This window comes from Plecotus auritus (assembly GCF_963455305.1).
Source record: "Plecotus auritus genome assembly, chromosome: 5".
In the NCBI taxonomy this organism is placed as follows: domain Eukaryota; kingdom Metazoa; phylum Chordata; class Mammalia; order Chiroptera; family Vespertilionidae; genus Plecotus; species Plecotus auritus.
In genome coordinates, this window is record NC_137776.1 from 10,564,840 (window position 1) to 10,585,625 (window position 20,786).

At 41.4% G+C, this 20,786-nt stretch overlaps 1 protein-coding gene across 1 annotated transcript in view; it reads right to left on the reverse strand.

Moving 5' to 3' along the window:
* Window positions 1–10,054: 10,054 nt before the first annotated feature.
* The window catches only part of TRAK2 (trafficking kinesin protein 2), a 54,381-nt gene continuing 43,649 nt past the window's right edge, over window positions 10,055–20,786 (reverse strand). The window contains exons 13-16 of the mRNA XM_080670078.1: window positions 20,212–20,510; window positions 18,415–18,681; window positions 16,063–16,183; window positions 10,055–13,427 (exon numbers count right to left, since the gene is read on the reverse strand). Coding sequence (XP_080526204.1) covers window positions 12,749–13,427; window positions 16,063–16,183; window positions 18,415–18,681; window positions 20,212–20,510 — 1,366 coding nt within the window. The 3' untranslated portion in view covers window positions 10,055–12,748. The remainder of the gene's footprint in view (window positions 13,428–16,062; window positions 16,184–18,414; window positions 18,682–20,211; window positions 20,511–20,786) is intronic.

Below are 20,786 nucleotides of genomic sequence, written 5' to 3' on the forward strand. Positions count from 1 at the left end.
TGAGACCCAGAACACCCAAAAGAAGGCCCAAGGACCCACAGCAGCTTGCATTGCTTCACAGCTGGGGCTCATCTGGGCACCTCCAAAATCCAGACAAAGAAGAGGAATCTGCAGATCTCTCTGCAGCTCCTGCTGGGTGGCCTCAGGCAGAGGCTAAATTAGCACCTCCCTGGAGAACCAAGAGCCAGTGTACCCAGGGGTCAGAGTGGGACCATCTAGATTACAACTCCTCAGATCAATAAGAGACACACTCTTGTCTCATAAGGGTGTCTCCAGCACAGAAGTTCTCCCAGCATAGACACAGCTGATCCTCACAGCCAATTGGCCTGGAGGTCAATTCCTCCCAGTGATACCAACAACAATCAAGGCTTAACTACAACAAGACTGTGCATACAGCCCACAAAGGAGTGCACCAAGAGTGTCCACCTCAGATAACTGGGGAGGCTGAGCCACTGGGCCCTAGAGGACACCTAGCACACAAAGCCACTCTATCAACTCAGGGAAGCAGCCAAAATGCGGAAACAAAGGAACAAACTACAGGATATAGAGTTCAAAACCATGGTTATAAGGTTTTTCAAGAATTTTCTAGAAAAGGCTGATAAATTTAGTGAGACCCTTGAGGATATGAAAAAGACCAACTAAAAATTAGGCATACACTAACTGAAATAGAAAATCATATACAGAGATCCAATAGCAGACTAGAGGATTGCAAGAATCAAGTCAAAGATTTGAAATACAAAGAAGCAAAAAACACTCAACCAGAAAAGAAAAAAGAAAAAAGAATCCCAAAATATGAAGATACTGTAAGGAGCCTCTGTGACAACTTCAAGCGTACCAACATCCGAATTATGGGGGTGCCAGAAGAAGAGAGAGAGCAAGATACTGAAAACCTATTGGAAGAAATAATGACAGAAAACTTCCCCCACCTGGTGAAAGAAACAGACTTACAAGTCCAGGAAGCGCACAGACCCCCAAACAAAAGGAATCCAAAGAGGACCACACCAAGACACATCATAATTAAAATGCCAAGAGCAAAAGACAAAGAGAGAATATTAAAAGCAGCAAGAGAAAAACAGTTAGTTACCTACAAGGGAGCACCCATACGACTGTCAGCCGATTTCTCAACAGAAACTATGTAGGCCAGAAGGGAGTGGCAAGAAATATTCAAAGTGATGAATAGCAAGAACCTACAACCAAGACTACTCTACCCAGCAAAGCTATCATTCAGAATTGAAGGTCAGATAAAGAGCTTCACAGACAAGAAAAAGCTAAAGGAGTTCATCACCGCCAAACCAGCGCCATAGAAATGCTGAAGGGTATTCTTTAAGAAGAGGAAGAAGAAGAAAAAGGTAAAGATAAAAATTATGAACAAAAATACATATCTATCAACAAGTGAATCTAAAAATCAAGTGAATAAAAAATCTGATGAACAGAATAAACTGGTGAATATAATAGAATCAGGGGCATAGAAAGGGAGTGCACTGACAGTTCTCAAGGGGAAAGGGGTGTGGGGGATGTGGGAAGAGACTGGACAAAAATCGTACACCTATGGATGAGGACAGTGTGGGGGTGTAAGGACAGAGGGTGGGGTGGGAACCGGGTGGAGGGGAGCTATGGGGGGAAAAAAGAGGCACAACTGTAATAATCTGAACAATAAAGATTTATTTAAAAAATAAAATAAAATAAAAAGAAGATGCAGAAAAAAATTTTTTTCTATAACTGAGTGCTGTGAGCCAGGTACACAGTAAGTGATCAATTATTCTTTTCTTTTTAAACATATTTTTATTGATTCCAGAGAGGAAGGGAGAGGGAACAAGAGATAGAAACATCACAATGAGGGGGAATCATTGATCGGCTGCCTCCTGCCCGCCCCACACAGAGGATAGAGCCCACAGCCTGGGCATGTGTCCTGACCGGGAATGAGCCATGACCTCCAGGTTCATAGGTCGGCGCTCAACCACTGAACCACTCTGGCTGGGCTTAACTACCCGTTTACAGATGAGGATACTGAGGCTCAGAGAGCTCATGGAGGTAGCAAGTTACAGAGTAAACATAGTCAGGTAGACATTAACTCTCACTGAAGTAAAGAGAAATCCCTATGGCAGATCCTGCACAGGGATTTTCCATACAGAACTTGGTGTGGAAAATGAACTCTGTTATTTAAATTAAACTGGATCTCCCAGTTACTCATTCCTGATCACCTGCCTGAGTCACCGTCAAAACTCTCCCTTTTTGGCCCTGTATAAAAAAACACACACACACAAATCCCCATTATAGAAGCTTGCGTGAAAAACAACTACCAGATAAACATGATCACACATGATTACACTTATTTAGTATCCCTTCGCCCCTCCCCCAGAATCCCACTAAAATGAGAGTGCAGAATTATAGAGGTTTAATTTCACAAAAACAAAGAGAATGGGAGAGGAGAGAGCACTGCACAGGTGATGTCAGCGTATGCTTGGCACAGTAACTTCCTCACTGAGCACACCACGGGGAGCTACAGCCTGTAGGTCTGCAAAGGGGGTATGAACCAGAAGGAACCAAATCCCATGTGAAAGGTCCCAAAAGACTCCGAACTTGGAACTGGTAGATTAGCTGATGAAACTGACGGGCATTTCACAGGTCTGTTAGACCCTTTGGGAAGTCAAACAATGCTCCTTCCCCCCCTAAAACACATCCACGTTCTAATCTCTGGAACCTGTGAATATGCTACTTTTTGTGCCAAAGGAGCTTTACAGCCATGATTAAGTTAAGGGTTTTTGAGACGGAGAGATTACCTGGATTACTAGTGTGAGCCCAGGGTAATCACAAGCAGCCTTATAAAAGGAAGTTGGGGGGTGGGGGTTAGAGTCAGAAAATGGCCAGGTAGGAGTGACCAAGGAAGGGAACATGAGCCAAGGAAAACGGGCAGCCTTTAGAAGCTGGAGAAGGCAAGAGATGATTCTCCTATAGCAGTGGTCGGCAAACTGCGGCTCGCGAGCCACATGTGGCTCTTTGGCCCCTTGAGTTTTTAGCAAAGGCCAGCTTAGGAGTACCGTAATTAAGTTAATAACAATGTACGTACCTATATAGTTTAAGTTTAAAAAATGTGGCTCGCAAAAGAAATTTCAATCGTTGTACTGTTGATATTTGGCTCTGTTGACTAATGAGTTTGCCGACCACTGTAGGACCTATACAGCTTATCGAAGGAAGAAAGCCTTGCCAATACCTTGATTTTAACCCATTTTCAGATTTCTGGTCTCAGGATGGCAAGATAATAAATTGGTGTTGTTTTAAGCCACTAAATTTGTGGTGATTTGTCACAGAGCATTTGTAATAATAATAAACAAACAACCAGAAAATTTAGGAAAAATTGGAGGGAAGACAATGAAGGATGAACAAGTGTTAAATCCTCATCCACCAAAGCAGGAAGTCAATGGAGAATGTCTAAAAATGAACAAATTTAACCCCAATTTCTAAGGCAGTGACTGGTTTCCAATAGTACACTGGAATAAATGTAAGAATCAGCTGAAAAATGAAACATTTTTTTTTCTCTAACATGACTGCTGCTTGAGAAACCCAGTTATGTGGTCTAATGACTTTTAGAGCTAAAGGGGACCTTAACATTAAACCCATTTTACGAAACTGAGACGCAAAGGCATGAAGCGACCCTGGGACACCTTCACAGGCTCGTTTAACAGCACAAATAGGTATAGTTCCTGCTGTGGGTGCCATGCAGATGCTAGGGGGATACCGAACACCTGCACCTTGCCCTCAGAAAGCTTGCAGGTCCTCGGGTGTTCTCAGATAGGGAACCGGGTGAGCTGTGGAGCAGGGCAGGCGACAAGGCCTTGAAGAGAGGCAGGGTGTGCAGGTGGGGCAGGTGCAGGAGGGGCTGGCCGGGGGCTGGGCCCAGGGCGCGTGTGCGAGTAGATGAGGGCTAGAAAAGAGGCTGGGAAAACAGCCAAGACCTAAAGACCAAGGCAACAACGCTGCATATCCAGCTGTTTGCGCTCCCCTGTGTTTGGGGCCCTCGTCGGGAGATCTCAGCGAGACGAGGTCAGGGAAGCAGATGGGATGGGGCACCCCGGCAAGAAGACAATGCCACAGGGGCTAGAAGGGCGGTGAGAATGAATCTGAAAGGAGGCTGCTGCAGCAGCAGCAGCAGCAGCAGCAGCAGCAGCAGCAGCAGCAGCAGCAGCAGCAGCAGCAGCAGCAGCAGCAGCAGCAGCAGCAGCAGCAGCAGCAGCAGCAGCAGCAGCAGCAAGGCAGTAGCTCTGCTTCTGCTCAGGATCTGTGTCCGTTTCCTGTGAGGACAGGGGCCGATCCCGAGGCCGAAGTGAGAGGCTAAGGCCCGTCAGCTCCCCGGAACTGCCGCCTTCCCGCCGCCATTCCTTGCCTGCGCCTCTGGACTGTGGCCCTCTCTGTGCCGCCCTGGGTCCTGGCAAGGCAACTTGTCCGCAATGGGAATTTGATAAATATTTGTTGCTGAACTAATAAACTGGGTGAGTGTAACCTCAGGAACCGGCTCAACAAGGAGAAACAGATGGTCAGGTGAAACTGCAAAAATGTACCGGTCATTACAACATGACAGATAATATTAAAAATTAGGACTTAAAGAGGCCAGCCGACCAGCGGCGCCGCTTACTGAGCCTGAAGACACCCCCGCACCGGACGTGGGAGGCGGCGGCTGTGAGCGGCGCCCAGCGGAGCCCGCGGGCTGAGCGGAAGCAGCGCCTGCGGGCCACGTGCATCGACAGCGGCTCCCCGAGTCCCGCCTCCTGGGACTGTCTGTGCGGCGGGCCTGGCAGACTCGCTCGGGGCCGCGGGGCGTGGACTTGCGGATTTGCGCAGGCGCAGGTCTCGGGCGCGCGCACGTCCATTGGGCGCGCGCACGTCTTTCCCGCGCATACGTCCCTTACGTCCCTTGGCTGCTCCGAGGCAGGATATCCGGGAAGAGCGCGGTGGTGAGAGCGCTAGGATTAGAGAGAAGATGGAGCGGGCGAGGTAAATGGTGGCAAAAACCAAACCAAAACAAACCCACAAAAACCCCAAACCCAAAATGCGTAGGTGTTTTACGGTACAACTACTCAATGGAGTGTTACTGGATTTGGACTGACCACTTGAAAGCCTATAGAAACCTGAAGAAATGCTCAGGACAAAGATGTGACATGGTATGTGTGCAATGGATACAGTTATGCAGAAGTAGGTACCTACACAGAAAAGGGTTAGAAAAGAATATACTAAAAGAATGAAAATTGGGCGTCAGGATTATGATTTCCCCCTCCACAACACTGTTTACTAAAATTTTCCGTGGGCCTTGGAGTCAGGTGGGCCTGACTGCACGGAGGCTCCTGCTCATCGGCCGTGGGACCTCAGAAGAGGAACTTTCCCTGCGCGGAGCCTGGTCTCCGCCCGGGAGGCTGTCCGCACGCGGCTGCCCTGCACCGGGAATGGGTCGTGGCCTCAAACACGGGCCACTGAGTTTAGGAATATTATGAACCCTGGTGGTATTTTGTTTACAGAAGCTTTTATTTCTTTTAAAAAAATTTTTGGGGGGGAGGGGAGGAGATAGGTTTATTTTTGTGTGTGTGTTAAATTAAACTCATTGTTAAGAAAATGATAATCTGAAGGAAGTAAAATTTATCCAAAATGCTAACACCTAGGAAGGACCACTGAAAATATTTTGGTTAGTGTCTTCTAGAATTCTCTCTAGTCCAAAGAAGCAGATTTATATAATTATTCGTAAATGGGGACAAATTCTCCTTATGTTCTAGGTAATCTTTTTTAAGTAATGAGGTTCTTTGAATATCAGTAACTATACATATGTCATTTTAAAACTTGATTACTGTGGAGAAATTTTTAAATGTTCCAAAGTAGAGAAAAAAAGTAAAATGAATTAATCTGTCACACAGGTTCAACAGTTAGCAATTGGTGACTAATCTATTCATACCCAGCCCATTCCTGCAACATCAGATTATTTTAAAGCAAATTTAAAGTAAATCTATAATTTAAAGAATATCTTGAAAGCAAGTCTGTGATTTGTTTGTATATTATGGCTTAATTTATATTTCATGAATGTACCCATTTACAGTTTCCTTTTTTAAAATTTATTTTTGTTTTTTCCCTTTCATTTTGTTTTGTTCCCTACCCACCCCCCTTACATTTTTAACCAGTTTTGTATTGATGAGCATTTTGTTTCCTGTTATAAACAATGCCATAGTGTGTATTCTTTTGTTCCATAAGTAAAGTCCTTTCTCTCCAAACACCCATGGGGATGATACTCGAAATATAACCAGTGAGACAATCAGAATAGACATGGTTACAGGGCTGGAACAGGTCCGGGAGGACCCCACTCCTCCCCCCATGCCAGGCTACAGTAACCTCTTAGTTACTGAATCATGAGGAAGTTTGGGGGTACCAGGGAAGGAGTTGGGGCAACCCAGGTGGCAAGGAGGATATTTGGGGGTCTTGGACAATGTATGCATACAACCCGTGTGGCAGTATTTCACTATTTCAATAACTGTGCATACCAACTAAACACCAACCCTCCACTTCCAGTACTTTTCCAAGAGGTGCCACTGTTAGTATTTTTAGTGTCCTTCCAGAAATAGATATAACATTTACCTAATGAGAGCATACTTTACACCCTCTACTACATACCTCTTTTTGCATAAGAGGATATGTAGTAGATAGTTCCATATCAGCACAGATAGATCTCCTACATTCACAGTGGCTTGACGTTGCACTGTATGGCTCTAAGAATACTAGTAAGGATGTGTGTGTGTGCATGTGTGTGTGCATGCATGCATGTGTGATTTAGGATTTTTTTTCTCCCCATTCTTTTCCTTTCTTGCATCTCTTCCTGAGGCTCAGTGGACTGAAAGTGCCACCTGGTGGTCATCAGTGAGCCAGCTGAGCCTTCAGAAAGGTCACTGGTATTAATTAATCAGAAGAAAATAGTGACATAAAACGTATTTTCCAAAGATCTTACCTTGGTCTGCCCAAAGATTTGTTTTTCCCATGGGGTTTCTTCCCGAGTCAAGAGTCTTAATGACACCACAATGTTAGAGAGAAACTGTTTCCCATCCACACAAAATCAAAATTCACTTTAAGTCAAATCCAGAGGTTCCAGAACTTAAGACTTTAGTGATCATTCCAAGTGACTGAAATGCCAAAGCAGAAAACGCGGAGTATGTGTGGCACAGAGAGACAGACTTCCAGGGAGTCAGGTCACAGGCTTTTACAAAGGCTGAACTGGCACGAGCATGAATGTCCCTCCTAAAGACAAATAGTGTCTTTCAATATCGCAACGAAAGTCGAACTAGGGGAGAAAGTCACCCCTGTATTCAGACTTTCTTGACTTGGCCCTTTTGAGTTGTGAGGTTTGTCCTTAGTAGATGGTTGGGGAAGGTTTGTTTCTTTCATTGCTATGGAAACAGAATGGCAAGGCCTCCTTTGCTCAGGCACTCTGCTCTTAAAGAGATAAGGCTGAAGAAGCAGCCAGTTAAATTCTCCAAGACATAAGATAAAATACACGTAAGATACACTTTCAGAGGAAATAGAATTGAACAGCACTCCTAGGCTTAATTGGCCTATGACTGTAGTTGCCAGACAGAATCTATGATGGAGTTTAAGCTTCTGTCATTTGCTCACAGAAACCTAAAACTCTAAAGTAGGCACTTTTTCCCTTGAATTTCAAGCTTTGAAATCTATAAAAGTGCAAATCCCCAAGGGCAGGAGTCGTTTTCAGTTGCTGGGAGTTCAGATTTTTCCCCCCTAAGGCTGCTTTTTCTCATTATAGAAAAAAAAAATGCTTATTATAGACCAGTGGCTTTCATTTTAAAGAAATCTATTTTAGCCTAGCCGGTATGAGCATCAATCTATGAACCAGGAGGTCACTGTTGGATTCCCCGTCAGGGCACATGCCCAGGTTGTGGGCTTGATCCCCATTGTGGGGCGTGCAGGAGTCAGCCAATCAATGATTCTCTCTCATCATTGATGTTTCTCTCTCTCTCTCCCTCCCCTTCCTCTCTGAAATCAATAATAAAAGAAAGAAATATATATTACACACTTTATAATAAGTTGTATGAAATTATACCCTGGTTACATACTATTCTCATCTATTTTTTTCCTTTTATTTAAAATGATAGTTGATTATAAATCTACTAGATTGATGTCATGATCCACTGATGGGTCACAACCCATAGTTTACAAACATTGATATACATTTGTCCATTCATTCTACTCCACATTATTATCTACTGTGTACCAGGCACTTTTGTGAGGTGGAGAATAAACATCAGTTCCTGTGCTCCAGAGCTTAGAGACTAGTGGGGGAAACACAATACATTCAACGACAGCACAATGAGGCTTGCAAACCAGATGCAGTGGGAGTGTATGGCAGGATTTCTCTCCTAGTCTAATGAGTCAGACAACAGTTTTAATCAGAGAAGGGATCTGACTAGGTTTGCATATTAGAACGATCATTTTGACTGCAATGTAGAGAAACAGTTGGAGGGGCCAAGACAGGCAGGGAAACCAATTTTTTAAAAATATATATATTTTATTGATTTTTCACACAGAGGAAGGAAGAGGTATAGTTAGAAACATCGATGAGGGAGAAGCATCGATCAGCTGCCTCCTGGGGATGGGCCCACAACCAAGGTACATGCCCTTGACCGGAATCGAACCTGGGACCCTTCAGTCTGCAGGCTGTCACTCTATCCACTGAGCCTGGAACTGTGGATAAGCCGATTAGGGCAGGGAAACCAATTTGGTGGTCAAATGAGGCACAGTGGTGGCCTTAACTGAGGGAGCAGCAGTGGGATGCAACAGATGTTGGGGTGAGGAGGCAACGATGACTCCTTGGTTTCTAACTTAAACAACTGAGTAGTTGGCAGTGCCATTTATTGAGATGGGAGAGTCTGGGGATAAACAGGCTCAGGGGAGTAGAGCCCTGCTTCAGGCTTGGACATGTTGAGTTTGAGATACCAGCGAAACATCCAAGTGGTGATATCTATTACATGTTTGGGAATTCCAAGAAGAGTCTGGGCTGGACACACATTAGGAGTCTTCAGAGCAGATATTTAAAGCCAAGGGAGTGGATGCCATCACCCAGGGAAAGGGTGTTGTGTAAGAAGAGGGTCTAGAACATTCCTAAAAGTGTGGGCCAGCTGTTAGTTCTAGCATGTACAACTATCACTTGAATGAAAGTGGCTTAAATCAATGAGGTTCATTAATTTCATGAACTACAAAGTATGGAGGTAGTGCTACCAGAATTAAAGCAGACTCAGCAATGTCATTGAAGAACTGGGTTCTTTTCATATTTCTGTCATGCAGCCTCAGTGTGCTGAGGGAGCCTTGTGGTTGCCACAACTCCAAGCACCATGAGCAGACTAGATGGAGACAGCCGTTAAAGGCTAAAAAGGAGGGAAAGAAGTTACAGAGAACAGTGGATAGATTTGACTAGACACCTAGTCAAGTCCAACTCCAGCTAGAGACTGGATATTTAATTTGAGCCTGTTTATTAGGTGAAATTTTATACTTAAGTGTTTTGTTATGATGGAAAGAGCAGGATTTGGGTCTTTGTGGATAGTGTTTTAAAACAAAGCTACAAAAGAAGCAGGTTCTGAAGGAAAACCCCAGGCACTGACTTGGCCAAGGCTTAGCACTAATGAACACTACTTTGGGATTTTTCCCTCCTGCTCCTTTTAGATCCTAGTACAACTTTGTCAGCTCCAAAACAGAAGGGAAGGAAATGAAGGGGGGCTAAGTGTTAACTGCTCTTCTCTGGTTGAATTTAAGGAAATTTTGGTATTGCATAAAAGGCTCTTTTCTTTCCAAAGGCCCAGGAAGAGGACTGATGCTACTAACATTAGTATTTTGCTGAGAAGGCAAGAAAATGAAAATTTTAATAAATATCTAAGAAAATGCAGTAAGATCTGTTTATTACTTATGACTATTATTGGTTTGTTTTGTGTTGGCTGTACCAAAAAAACATAATGGAAAGGAAAGACTTCATGCAGGACTTTCAGTGAAAAGAACTGGACAAATTACACAGGAAGACAAATGAAAATTTAAGAAGATATTTATTATCTGATTTACATTTGACAAAGCAAAGGTAGGTGCAACAAAGAGCTGTTTGACAAAGTCAAGCCCCAGATATCAAATAACAGTATTTCCCTGGCTGCCCCAGAGGGCACTTTGCCACTCCTAGGTAGCTGTGTTCCGCAATGCAAACCACTCAGTGTGGACACTATGGTGCTGCACTTGGAGTATAGGCCTACAGGCACCCGACCTCAAAGGAGTGGACCATTAAACACTCAGAGCTCTAGTTCAGATGTCAGTAGTCAATGTTAGTAACCAACAAGTACTAATAATTATGTACTAGAGTGATCAGAAAAGCAAAACAGGCCCTGAACACCGTATATAATATACCTTTATAAAGTAGCTCTTGTTATGAGCTGCCTCTTAACTTATTTCCTCCCTTTGCCAAAATCTGTTTATTCGTGTTAAATCAAGGACATATAGTATAAAACTTTAAAAAAAACTACTTTAACAATGGCCATTACCTTTTCCTTAAGACACATGCCTAAGGTTATTTACAGAAGATCTGGGATCATCATAATTCAGGAGACCCTTTAATTCTGAGCTTAGGAAGGTATCCTTTCTATTATATAACAGGATACTCAGAAATACCTGAGATATAATCACTGAGAACCTTCTTGAAGGAGGGGAAAAAAAAAAGACTGGAGTTTCCTATACTGGCATAAAAGTACATACACAGTTGATATAAAAAAACTAAAATGTTAAAGCATAACAGATAATTGAGAAGGAACTTGCTATAAGGCTCCGTTTCTTCTTACTATACTTTGCACACAAGTTTGGTATAATAGATTCTCAGGCTGTACCCAAACTAATTTTAGGCGAAAGCTTCAGCAAACAGTAAAACCCAATTCAAGACAGAATTTATTTCTAGGGACAAGCATGCACCAGTATACAATTACCATGTTTCTTGGTGGAATAGCAACATCAACCTAATTTTCAAAAACTTACGTCTGGTTCTCCTTAATCAGATGTGCTTCACTTGGCTGTGCCTACACCCTTGCCCACCTCCAAAGTGATCATTTTAGCATTGGTTATAAAAAAGTATAGTAATGATACAGAACGCTCCAAAATCTTAACTTATAGATGCTTAATTTATAGATATTTATATAATAGACATAAATCTCATAATTTAACATTTTGTACTACTCTATGGCCCTACATTTTCTTACTTCCTGATATCTCTTAGGAACTGGCAACAGGAAGATTACTTTCTTAGAGAATAAATAAAAAGCTTTAGGAATCGGCTAAAAAAAGAAATATAGAAATCACACTGCAAAACTTCCAAAATAGCTCACCTGCTGAGTCTTAAGCGTGAAGACTTCTAAGTTTCTGCTGTGGTGTCTGCATAACTGGGACCTCGTAAGTGGCCCAGAGTCCTAGAAAAGGCAATGACTAATGGCCAAGACCAGTGGCCCAAAGAAGACACTGTGATGTTACTGGACCTCCTGTAGAATAATCTCCCATCCAACGACAACCTCACATTCAAAAAGCAAAAGCCTTGACTCCCCCATTAAAAAGTTCATTCTATAATTTCACAGATATCTAGAAAAAGGCAGATGTGTTTTAATTATATTTAAAAAAATCAGTCTCAAAGCAAGCACCTGGGTTTTACTTCAGCTTATAATAAATAATGTGCCTGAGAATTTTTGTGCAAATACATGTCATCTTTCATTAAAGATATGCATAGCACACTTTGGAAAGAGTTTAGTTGCCAACTGTACTTGTTAAAAAAGTGTACAGTCGTAAATATACAATATTCTCTAATTCCTACTGATTGTACTTCTGATTTAACCTCATCCAGCCTCCAAGGAAATTCATTTATGTTCAGATTCCTTGGCCACCACACTTATCCAGAATAAGCATTCTGGAAAAAGCTACGTTGGTTCCAACTTACCCGTATTTCCTTCTTAAAAATAAACCCTACCTCCCACAATGTTGTGTTTCTTTTGGATGCTGTATAAAAATACAAATTTTAAAAATGAACTTGTTAATCACAAATACAAAAGGAATTTGGGTGGTGTTTGGGCTCCCAGAGACTCATCGGCCTGAAAATAGAAAGCAAAAAGACTCTCTACTGTTCTGATTTTATGAAAATACCTTGCTTGCTAATGCTGAGAGCTTGCCATATGATGAAGGCGTAATCTAACCAGACAGCAACAGAAAACATAAAAGCCACCTCACTGTTGTCTCAGTAACAGACTGATTACCCCAGCAACCTTCCAGAACAGCTTTCTCTAGGCAACAGTCAAGGCGGGTCCTTTTCTCTTCCCACCTCCTCCTAACCTGAGTGTTCTCTGCTTATACTCACCACAGGTAAATGTGCTAGCAAATTAAGTATTCCTGGTATATTTCAATATTACTGAATTTATTTTCTGGTCACTTTTCATTTTCAAAACAAGAAAAACAACTGAAGGAGTGTATTAAACCTTTGTTCCTTTCTGTCTCCACTCATGACCCATTCATTTATACTTTCAATTTACTAGGCCTTATTCATTAGGACCTCATCCCAATTGTTTCCAATCTTCCACTTTCCTCTTCCACATTCACAGCCCATCTGCAACATTCCTTTTCTTTCAGTAAGACCGGACTACATGTGTCAGTGCAAATCTATCCTTCATGTGCTAATTTGTATAAGAGTTCAGTTAACTGCTGAACCTCACTCCTCCTTCAGGTTATCCATTTTGGGTGAGGATGTGCAAACTGAGGTGCCAAAACTACCCATCATGATTGGAAGACTCTGATTCCTCCTCAATCCACTCAATAAATTGCTACCTGAATTTAAATAAACAGAAGAATCTGGTCTTCGAAGACCAATTTCTGCCTCTTGGCTTCTTCCATGTTCCCGGGCATCGGGGGTCTTGATCACTCTGGCTATGCCCAATCTCTTCAGCCTGTCTACTAAGTTCATCTTCAACTGGCCAACATCAGGAGGGTTCCGGGAAGGCCTCAAGCCATACATCTCCTGGAGGAATGTTTCGGCCGGTCGTGAGGCCAAAAAATTTTCAGAGAGATGTACTCGAGGCTCAAAGGGCAAAGGAGAAGGGCAAGGTGAGTGAGATGGTGAATTTGGGGGTGTGGAAGGGATATCCAGGACTTTAGGGAGAGGCTGAAGGAGGGGGTTCTCTGGAACTTGGCTGTGGTACACTTTAGCAGAAATGCCTCGCTCTTGTAGAAGTTTGGCCAAGCTCATGGTGCTGCTGCAGGTTACAGTGGAATCTCGTCGGGTGGTGACTGATTCACCAATGCTGAGTCGATAGGACGTAGCAGGAGAATTCACTGCCGTGCTTGATGTACTGCTACTGCTACTTCCACAGGATAACGAAGGGAACCCAGAGCTTAAAAAAAAAGAATGCAGGAGAGACAGTTTAAGAATAAAAAGCCATCTCCAAAATCAGTATTTAAGTAATTACAGTAGTTATCTACAGTAAATATAGAGGAACTGAACTCTGTGGTAGAGATCTGAGGAGTGAAAATTTTGATATGTTACTTCAATGATTGGCTAATATTTATAATTTGAAACATTTCATAGGATATGAAAGTTTACTGTACTAAATTTTAACTATATATCTGGGAATATTAAATTTTATGATGGAAATCAAATAAATTTAAATATTAAAGAAAGTAACCTCTAGAAATTTTTATTAATACATCCACTCCATAAAGTGAAATATGCCGAGACGACAATCCATAAGTAAACAATGGATTTTTTATTATTTTTTTATTTCAGAGAGGAAGGGAGAGGGAGAGAGAGAAACATCAATGATGAGAGAGAATCGTTGATTGGCTGCCTCCTGCATGCCCACTATTGGGGATCGAGCCCGCAACCCAGGCATGTGTGCTTGACCGGAATTGAGCCCGGGACCTTTCAGTCCACAGGCTGACACTCTATCCACTGAGCCAAACCAGTTAGGGGAACAATAGACTTTTTAAAAAACACAACCTTTCATAATTAAACCTAAGATGCTCTTCTAAGGAGAAATTTGTTTCTTTTTAACCTTTCAATTTTGTATTATTGAGGACAAATAAAATTCTGTTAAATTTCAATTTTCAGGAATGTTAATTCCAAACAGTAGTATAAGGATATCATGGAATACATTTTTCTCAACCTTGACTTAGAATACAGGTATCTGGGAAATTAAAAATAATTAAAAGCTTTAACAGCTATTAGAATGTTTCTTCTTATTTTGTTTTGTTAAAAGGAAAAAACCAAGAAATGGTGACAGAATGGGGAGAATATTTCTTTAGTCAATTTCCCCCCCTTGATCAAATGTTACTGTATTTAATAGATAAACTTTCATTTCAACAGAAAAGACTCAGTATATCAAGATATCAAGGTTTTTAAAGATTCTGAACAAAATGCAAGCCTAGGATCACTAAGTAAACTTTTCAAAGTACCGGCTTGTATAAAGGAGGCAAAATGCAAATAAACTGACTGCTTGGTTAAACTAAAAACCTAAACGGATGAGGTCTGTCTGTATACTGTGCTGCCAGAGTCCACCCTCCCTGTCCCCACTTACTGCAGAATGTGCCCGTCCTTCCCTAAATTACACTTCATATGATGGTATCAACCTGAATTGAGAGTCCCCTCAGGAACTAATTTTATAAAATTTACCTTGTTGACTGTAAGAACAATGTGGAAATATTGCAGCTGTCTGTTTATTACAGACTTTATTGAGATCTTTACTGGATATCACCCAAATGCTTCCCTAAACAATTGATTTGCTTCTATCTGATAGACACTGTGGATCATAATGTTATTTCCCTCCACACTGGCAGATGGAAAGTTAGGACTCAAATGCATGTTTCACCTCAGCAAGAATATAAAACTTTATGGTACAATATGCATACAAGCTTTATTCCTCTATCCATTTTATAGCCTTACTCTTTGCTTTACTTTTCTTCTCTCCTTCTAGTTAATAGTATCACTGCAATGGTCTCTGAATTTTTGAAAACTGCCTTATATTCTATTTGGGAACTGGTAGGACAGAAATAGCAATATGGCTTATTAAGTTGAGATCCCTCAACTACTAGTTGGAGTGGAATATCCATGTTCTAGACTGTGTAGTAAATACTTTGGCCTTGGCTAGAGGGGTCTGGTCTTTTTGCTCCATTCTGGGAGGTAATCTATGCCATATCTGATACAAGTGTCTTTGTTTAGGATGAAAGCTGGCCACAGCAGATCTTGGTATGGGCCTGGCCATGTCAGACAGACCAACCATTTTATTTAGGGTGGTGGATTTGGGTCACTGGACCAGGAGGAGAGTTCAACCATATGGGTAATCAATCAATCAATCAATCAATCAATCATGCCTATGCACTGAAGCTTCAAAATAAAATCTGAGACTTGGGTGAGCTCCCCTGGCTGGCAATACTCTGTGTGCACTATCACACGTCAATGCCAAGGAAGTAACGAATCCCAAGGTCAAGGGAAGCTTTGCAAGTGGAACCCTTCCCGACTCGGGTCTATGCGTCTCTTCCTTTGGCTGATTTTAAGCTGTATCCTTTCCCTGTAATAAACAGTCACTGTGAGCATAACAGCTTTCAGTGAAGTCCTGGGTCCTGTTAGCAAGTTATCAAACTAGGGAGTGGTTCTGGGAACCCCCTGAACTTGCAGGTGGTGTCAGAAGTGAGGGTACTTCAGTGTGGAGAGGACTGGTCCCCTCAACTCTTGCAGTTTGGCTAACTGTGGGTAGAGTCCCAGCTGGGCCATTTACAACCTGTCTGCCCTTGGATCAGCCACATGAACTTTCTATGCCTCATTTTCTTTATTTACACGACACTCACTTGCCCTGCCTACTTCAAAGACTTACAATGACCAAACGAGAAAATACAATGTGAAACTATTCTGAAGACAAATCATCACAGAACATTAATTAAAATTCTGGGAATTAAAATGAAAGTAATTTTTAAAAGAAATTCATGAACACATAGTTGAAAAAAGAAGTCAGGCCTCAAACTGCCCAGACCTACCTGGGAGTAACCTGAGTGACATCGGAGGGGTGTAAAATCCTACAGGTGGTGAAGGTGAATGTTAAGTTTGTGCATGACAGACATTTTCCTGGGTTTGAAGTTGCAACTGAAGCACAGACTTCTAGGGATTCAAACACAACATTGAAAGACAAGATTAATAATGTAAAAAGTTCATTAACACTTATTAATAATACAGCACTTATCAAGTGTCATTTGTACAAAAATCCCCAAATCTGGAAAAAAAAAGTTATAAATATTGTAATTAGTATTGACTGCTTAGTATACAGCTGAATCCTTTAATACTTTAAAACTGTAATTTAAAAGGATTAAAAATAGCTTAGAAACAAGACAAAAAGATATTCTGAAAAAAATTTACGAATAACCAACAAGCAAGATCTAGTCATTCAATCTTTTTTTTTAAAAATATATTTTATTGATTTTTTACAGAGAAGAAGGGAGAGGGAGAGTTAGAAACATTGATGAGAGAGAAACATCGATCAGCTGCCGCCTGCACACCCCCTCTACTGGGGATGTGCCCGCAACCAAGGTACATGCCCTTGGCTGGAATCGAACCTGGAATCCTTCAGTCCGCAAGCCGACGCTCTATCCACTGAGCCAAACTGGTTAGGGCTCATTCAATCTTTCTAATCAAACTATCTATTCCAGTGGTTCTCAAAGTGTGGTTTACAGACACTGTGGGAGTTCACTTTCATAACAATGCTAAGACACTATCTGCCTTTTCGACTGGGGTGGCATTTGCTGTTATCTATTCATAGCATTAAAAAAAAAAGCCAGATTCACATAAGCATGTCCTTGATGAAGCAGCAAAAATTATTTATTAAATCTTGACTCTTTTTAATATTCTGTGTGGTGAAGTGGGCAGTAGTCATTAAGCACTCTGCTGCATACCAAGATACCAGAGGAAAAGCACATGTGCAATTGAGTTGTAATTTTTTCATGGGACATCATTTTTGCTTGAAAGGACAATGAATAGGCAAACTACAGTAAATGGATAACTGGCAGAAATTTTCTTGAAAATGACTGTCGTGAATCTGTCTATTCAAGGAAAATAGCTGACAGTGTTTGCTGTCACTGACAAAATTTGAGATTTCGAATGAAAATGAGATTTTGGAAAACTTGAGAGCTTGAAAGCTTCCTAATACTAAAAGACCTATCTGATGAGACAGGTGGTGATATTTATATGATTTTAATATATTACATAATGAAATGTGTCAACATCTGCATAACTTCAGTGAACCAATATCCTCCAAATGACCCATGCATGATGCAAAAATTCATGCATGGGGAAAAATGCATTCAACGTGTAGGACAGACAAATAGATTTTAATGTAACAAAGTATAAAAGTTCACTGATAGGGTTTCAGATATCATATTGCTACAAACCTTGATCAAGTTTTGGTGTAAAATCAAAGAATATCCGCAAATACCTGTAGAGGCTTTTAAATTCTCTTTCCTTTTCCAACTACATATATGTGTGAGGCTGCATTTTTTTTGCACTCTTCAACCAAAACAACAAACTATAATAAACTGAATGTGGAAGCTGATACGAGAATTTATCTTCTATTGAAACATAAATAAGAGATTTGCAAAATTGTAAAACAAAACCACTCTTCCCACTACTTAAAAAGTAGCTTTTTCATAAAACATATTGTACATGTAATTATTATTTTTAAATTAGTTAATACTTTTGTAATTTCTCAGTTTTCATTTCTAATATGGTAATTATCAATAGATACAACACACAGAGACAAGCTCTCTGGAATTCTCATTGATTTTTAAGAGTATAAAGAGGTCCTGAGCCCAAAAAGTTTGCAAGCCAGTGACTGAATTGATCTCTCTCTCTCCCCCCAAATCTAATTATGTTGGCTGGCTAAGATAAAGTAGAATTAGAAGGGCCACTAAATGCTATAGGTTTTTATTATATTACCAGAGGCCCGATACACGAAAATTTGTGCAAGAGTAGGCCTTCCTTCCCCCGGCTGCCAGCACCGGCTTCCCTCCAGCACCCGAGACACAGGCTGCTGGCACCGGCTTCCCTCCTCCTCCGGCCACCGGCAGGCACCCGGGACCCAGGCTTCCCTCCTCCGGCTGCCCGCAGGCACCTGGGGCCCGGGCTGGCTTCCCTCCAGCTCTGGCTTCATCAGGAAGGATGTCCAGAATGACATCTGGAAGATGTCTGGTCTAATTAGCATATTACACTTTTATTATTATAGATATTACAAGACTAAGTACACTACAGTGAGACTGAAATGGAGGTAGTCAGCTGACTGTAAGTCAGGATGCAAAGTACTACTAGTTACTAGACTATATTCAACCAAGCACTTTTCTCACCTGTAACTGGACCACCTGCTGAAGTAATGGGCGGTAGAAAGATTCCTGTTACTGGCTTGGGATCTGTAGGTTTCTGTTCCACTTGAAGAGGTTGCTGGACCTGAAACGTGATACCTTCTTCTTCATCCTCTTCTAAATCTGAGAGGTGATAGATGGCATCCTTGGGCAACTGGGTAAAGCCTTTAGTGATGACACCGGGTCGCGAGTCAAGAATGGTTCCTAAGTTTGGTTGAGCAAGCTGCTGCCAGTGGTGCAGAGTTTGTGATCCTGAATATGCAAGACAAAAATAAAAAGGCATGTTGTAAACTTCTCACAAATACTAAATCTTGAAGCAGAAGCTAAAATTACATGTGTAAAGAAAAAGAAAAAAACGACTAATGTGATCTTAATATTTGGTAAAATTTGCAAAATGAAGTCCTCTGTGGAAGAATGACAAGTTGCTGAAGATACAAATAATAACCTTTCTATTTCAAAAGTTAATTTTAAAAAGGACATCTAAAGCAGGGGTGAAAGAAAAATAAGACAACAGCCTTAAGAGGAACTAAGGTGCTGAGGCAGTGATGAGAAGGTGTGTGTCTCAGAGGTGGGGCTGTTATTTTCCCGGGTGACAAAAATCAATACTTCCTTGGCTTATAAACTTTCGAGTCAAAAGCCAGGATCCTAGAATGGAAGACACCTTGAATTTTCAGTGGGTTTTGTGTGTACTTCCCCACCTTGCTCATGACTCTCCTTTCCCCAGGCTGGCAGGGAGAGTCAGACAATGAAGGAAATGATGAAAGCAGGATATGTCGCCCTGGTTCCTGTCTATGAGTCCTGGTGAATGATTACCCCAAGCATTTGCATCACATGCAATGTCTAATTAAGACACTACAGTCATTTCATCCTAAAAATGGCAACTCGGACAAATGCCTGCACTAATCATTAGTGAATGAAACTAACATATAGAACCTTTGAGTTTGAGGGGTCCTCATAGGTCTCCTACTAAAAATTTTTTCTAACACAGACTCTCTTATGATAATAGCAGAGAATCATTTGAAGGCTGTCAATTTTCTATAAAACAAGTAATTTATTCTGAATTCAAGTTCTATCTTAGGAGAGAACAGTAACAACTAAAATGAACAGAACTGAAAAAGAAAAATAGAGGGACATATACCTCCAAGTAGATGATATTTCTGGGGTAAAGAACTTTTTAAAAAAATATATATTTTATTGATTTTTTACAGAGAAGAAGGGAGAGGGATAGAGAGTTAGAAACATCGATGAGAGAGAAACATCCATCAGCTGCCTCCTGCACACTCCCTACTGGGTATGTGCCCGCAACATGCCCTTGACCGAAATCGAACCTGGGACCCTTGAGTCCACAGGCCGACGCTCTATCCACTGAGCCAAACCAGTTAGGGCTAGGGTAAAGAACTCTTTTTTGAAAAGCAAAGTAGAGGTGAAGTATTACATCTAGATTATTCTTACTTATCATATTCCATTTATCTTACCATAAAAATTGCCATCAACAGTATTCGTAGGAAAGGACAATAAAGATTAATCTTCCTCCATCACATTTATATTAAAAAAATAATCAGTAAAAAGAAAACTAATGGCTGATGACCTGGAGAATGCAGATCTCTTCATTCATTTCCCACAAAGTACTGCAAAGCATTGTCACCCAGACAGTGGTATTTAGGGATAATGAAGACATCTTCTGCACACAGTGCTCTTACAATGACAATACAAATCTCAATCTAGGACAAGGAAAGGCCAATAAGGAACATGGCTTAAAAATGGCCTTTACTGATTTATTACCTTCAAGGGGCTTGACAATTTGTAATTTTTCAGGCATAAAACACCGAAGGCAGCTGGTACTGCTGAAGTCCGTGGTCTCCGACTGGTCAGTGCCGAGAGAGGCAAGGCTCTCGGTGGGGGTGCCACAGCCCCTAACCCCTTCTTCCTGGTCAGCTAGAACCTGGATCTTCCGCTCCCATTCTTCAGCAAAGAACTGCTTCTCACTTAAGTAGTTTTGTCGCCGCAGACTAAGGCGGTGCAGTGCTGTAGCCAAATCCCTATCTTCAGAGGGTTCTGGTTGACCCAGCTTCTGAACGTTCCTATGGGAAAATCACATTCTCTGACTAGGTCTGTGAGGGTCACAAATACCACCTAGCCCTCTCCTTTCCACAACGGTGAATGTTCAAAGACTGATCTTAAAAACACAGTAGTTTCTCTTAGATATCTAGGATACAGAAATAGTAACAACACACCAAAATCGTTAGTACTATATATTTTTTGATAGACAAAATAAAAATAGTGACTTCAGATAGACAAAAATATACTTTATTATGTTTTGTTTACTACCCTTTCTATTTCACTTGATATATGAAACT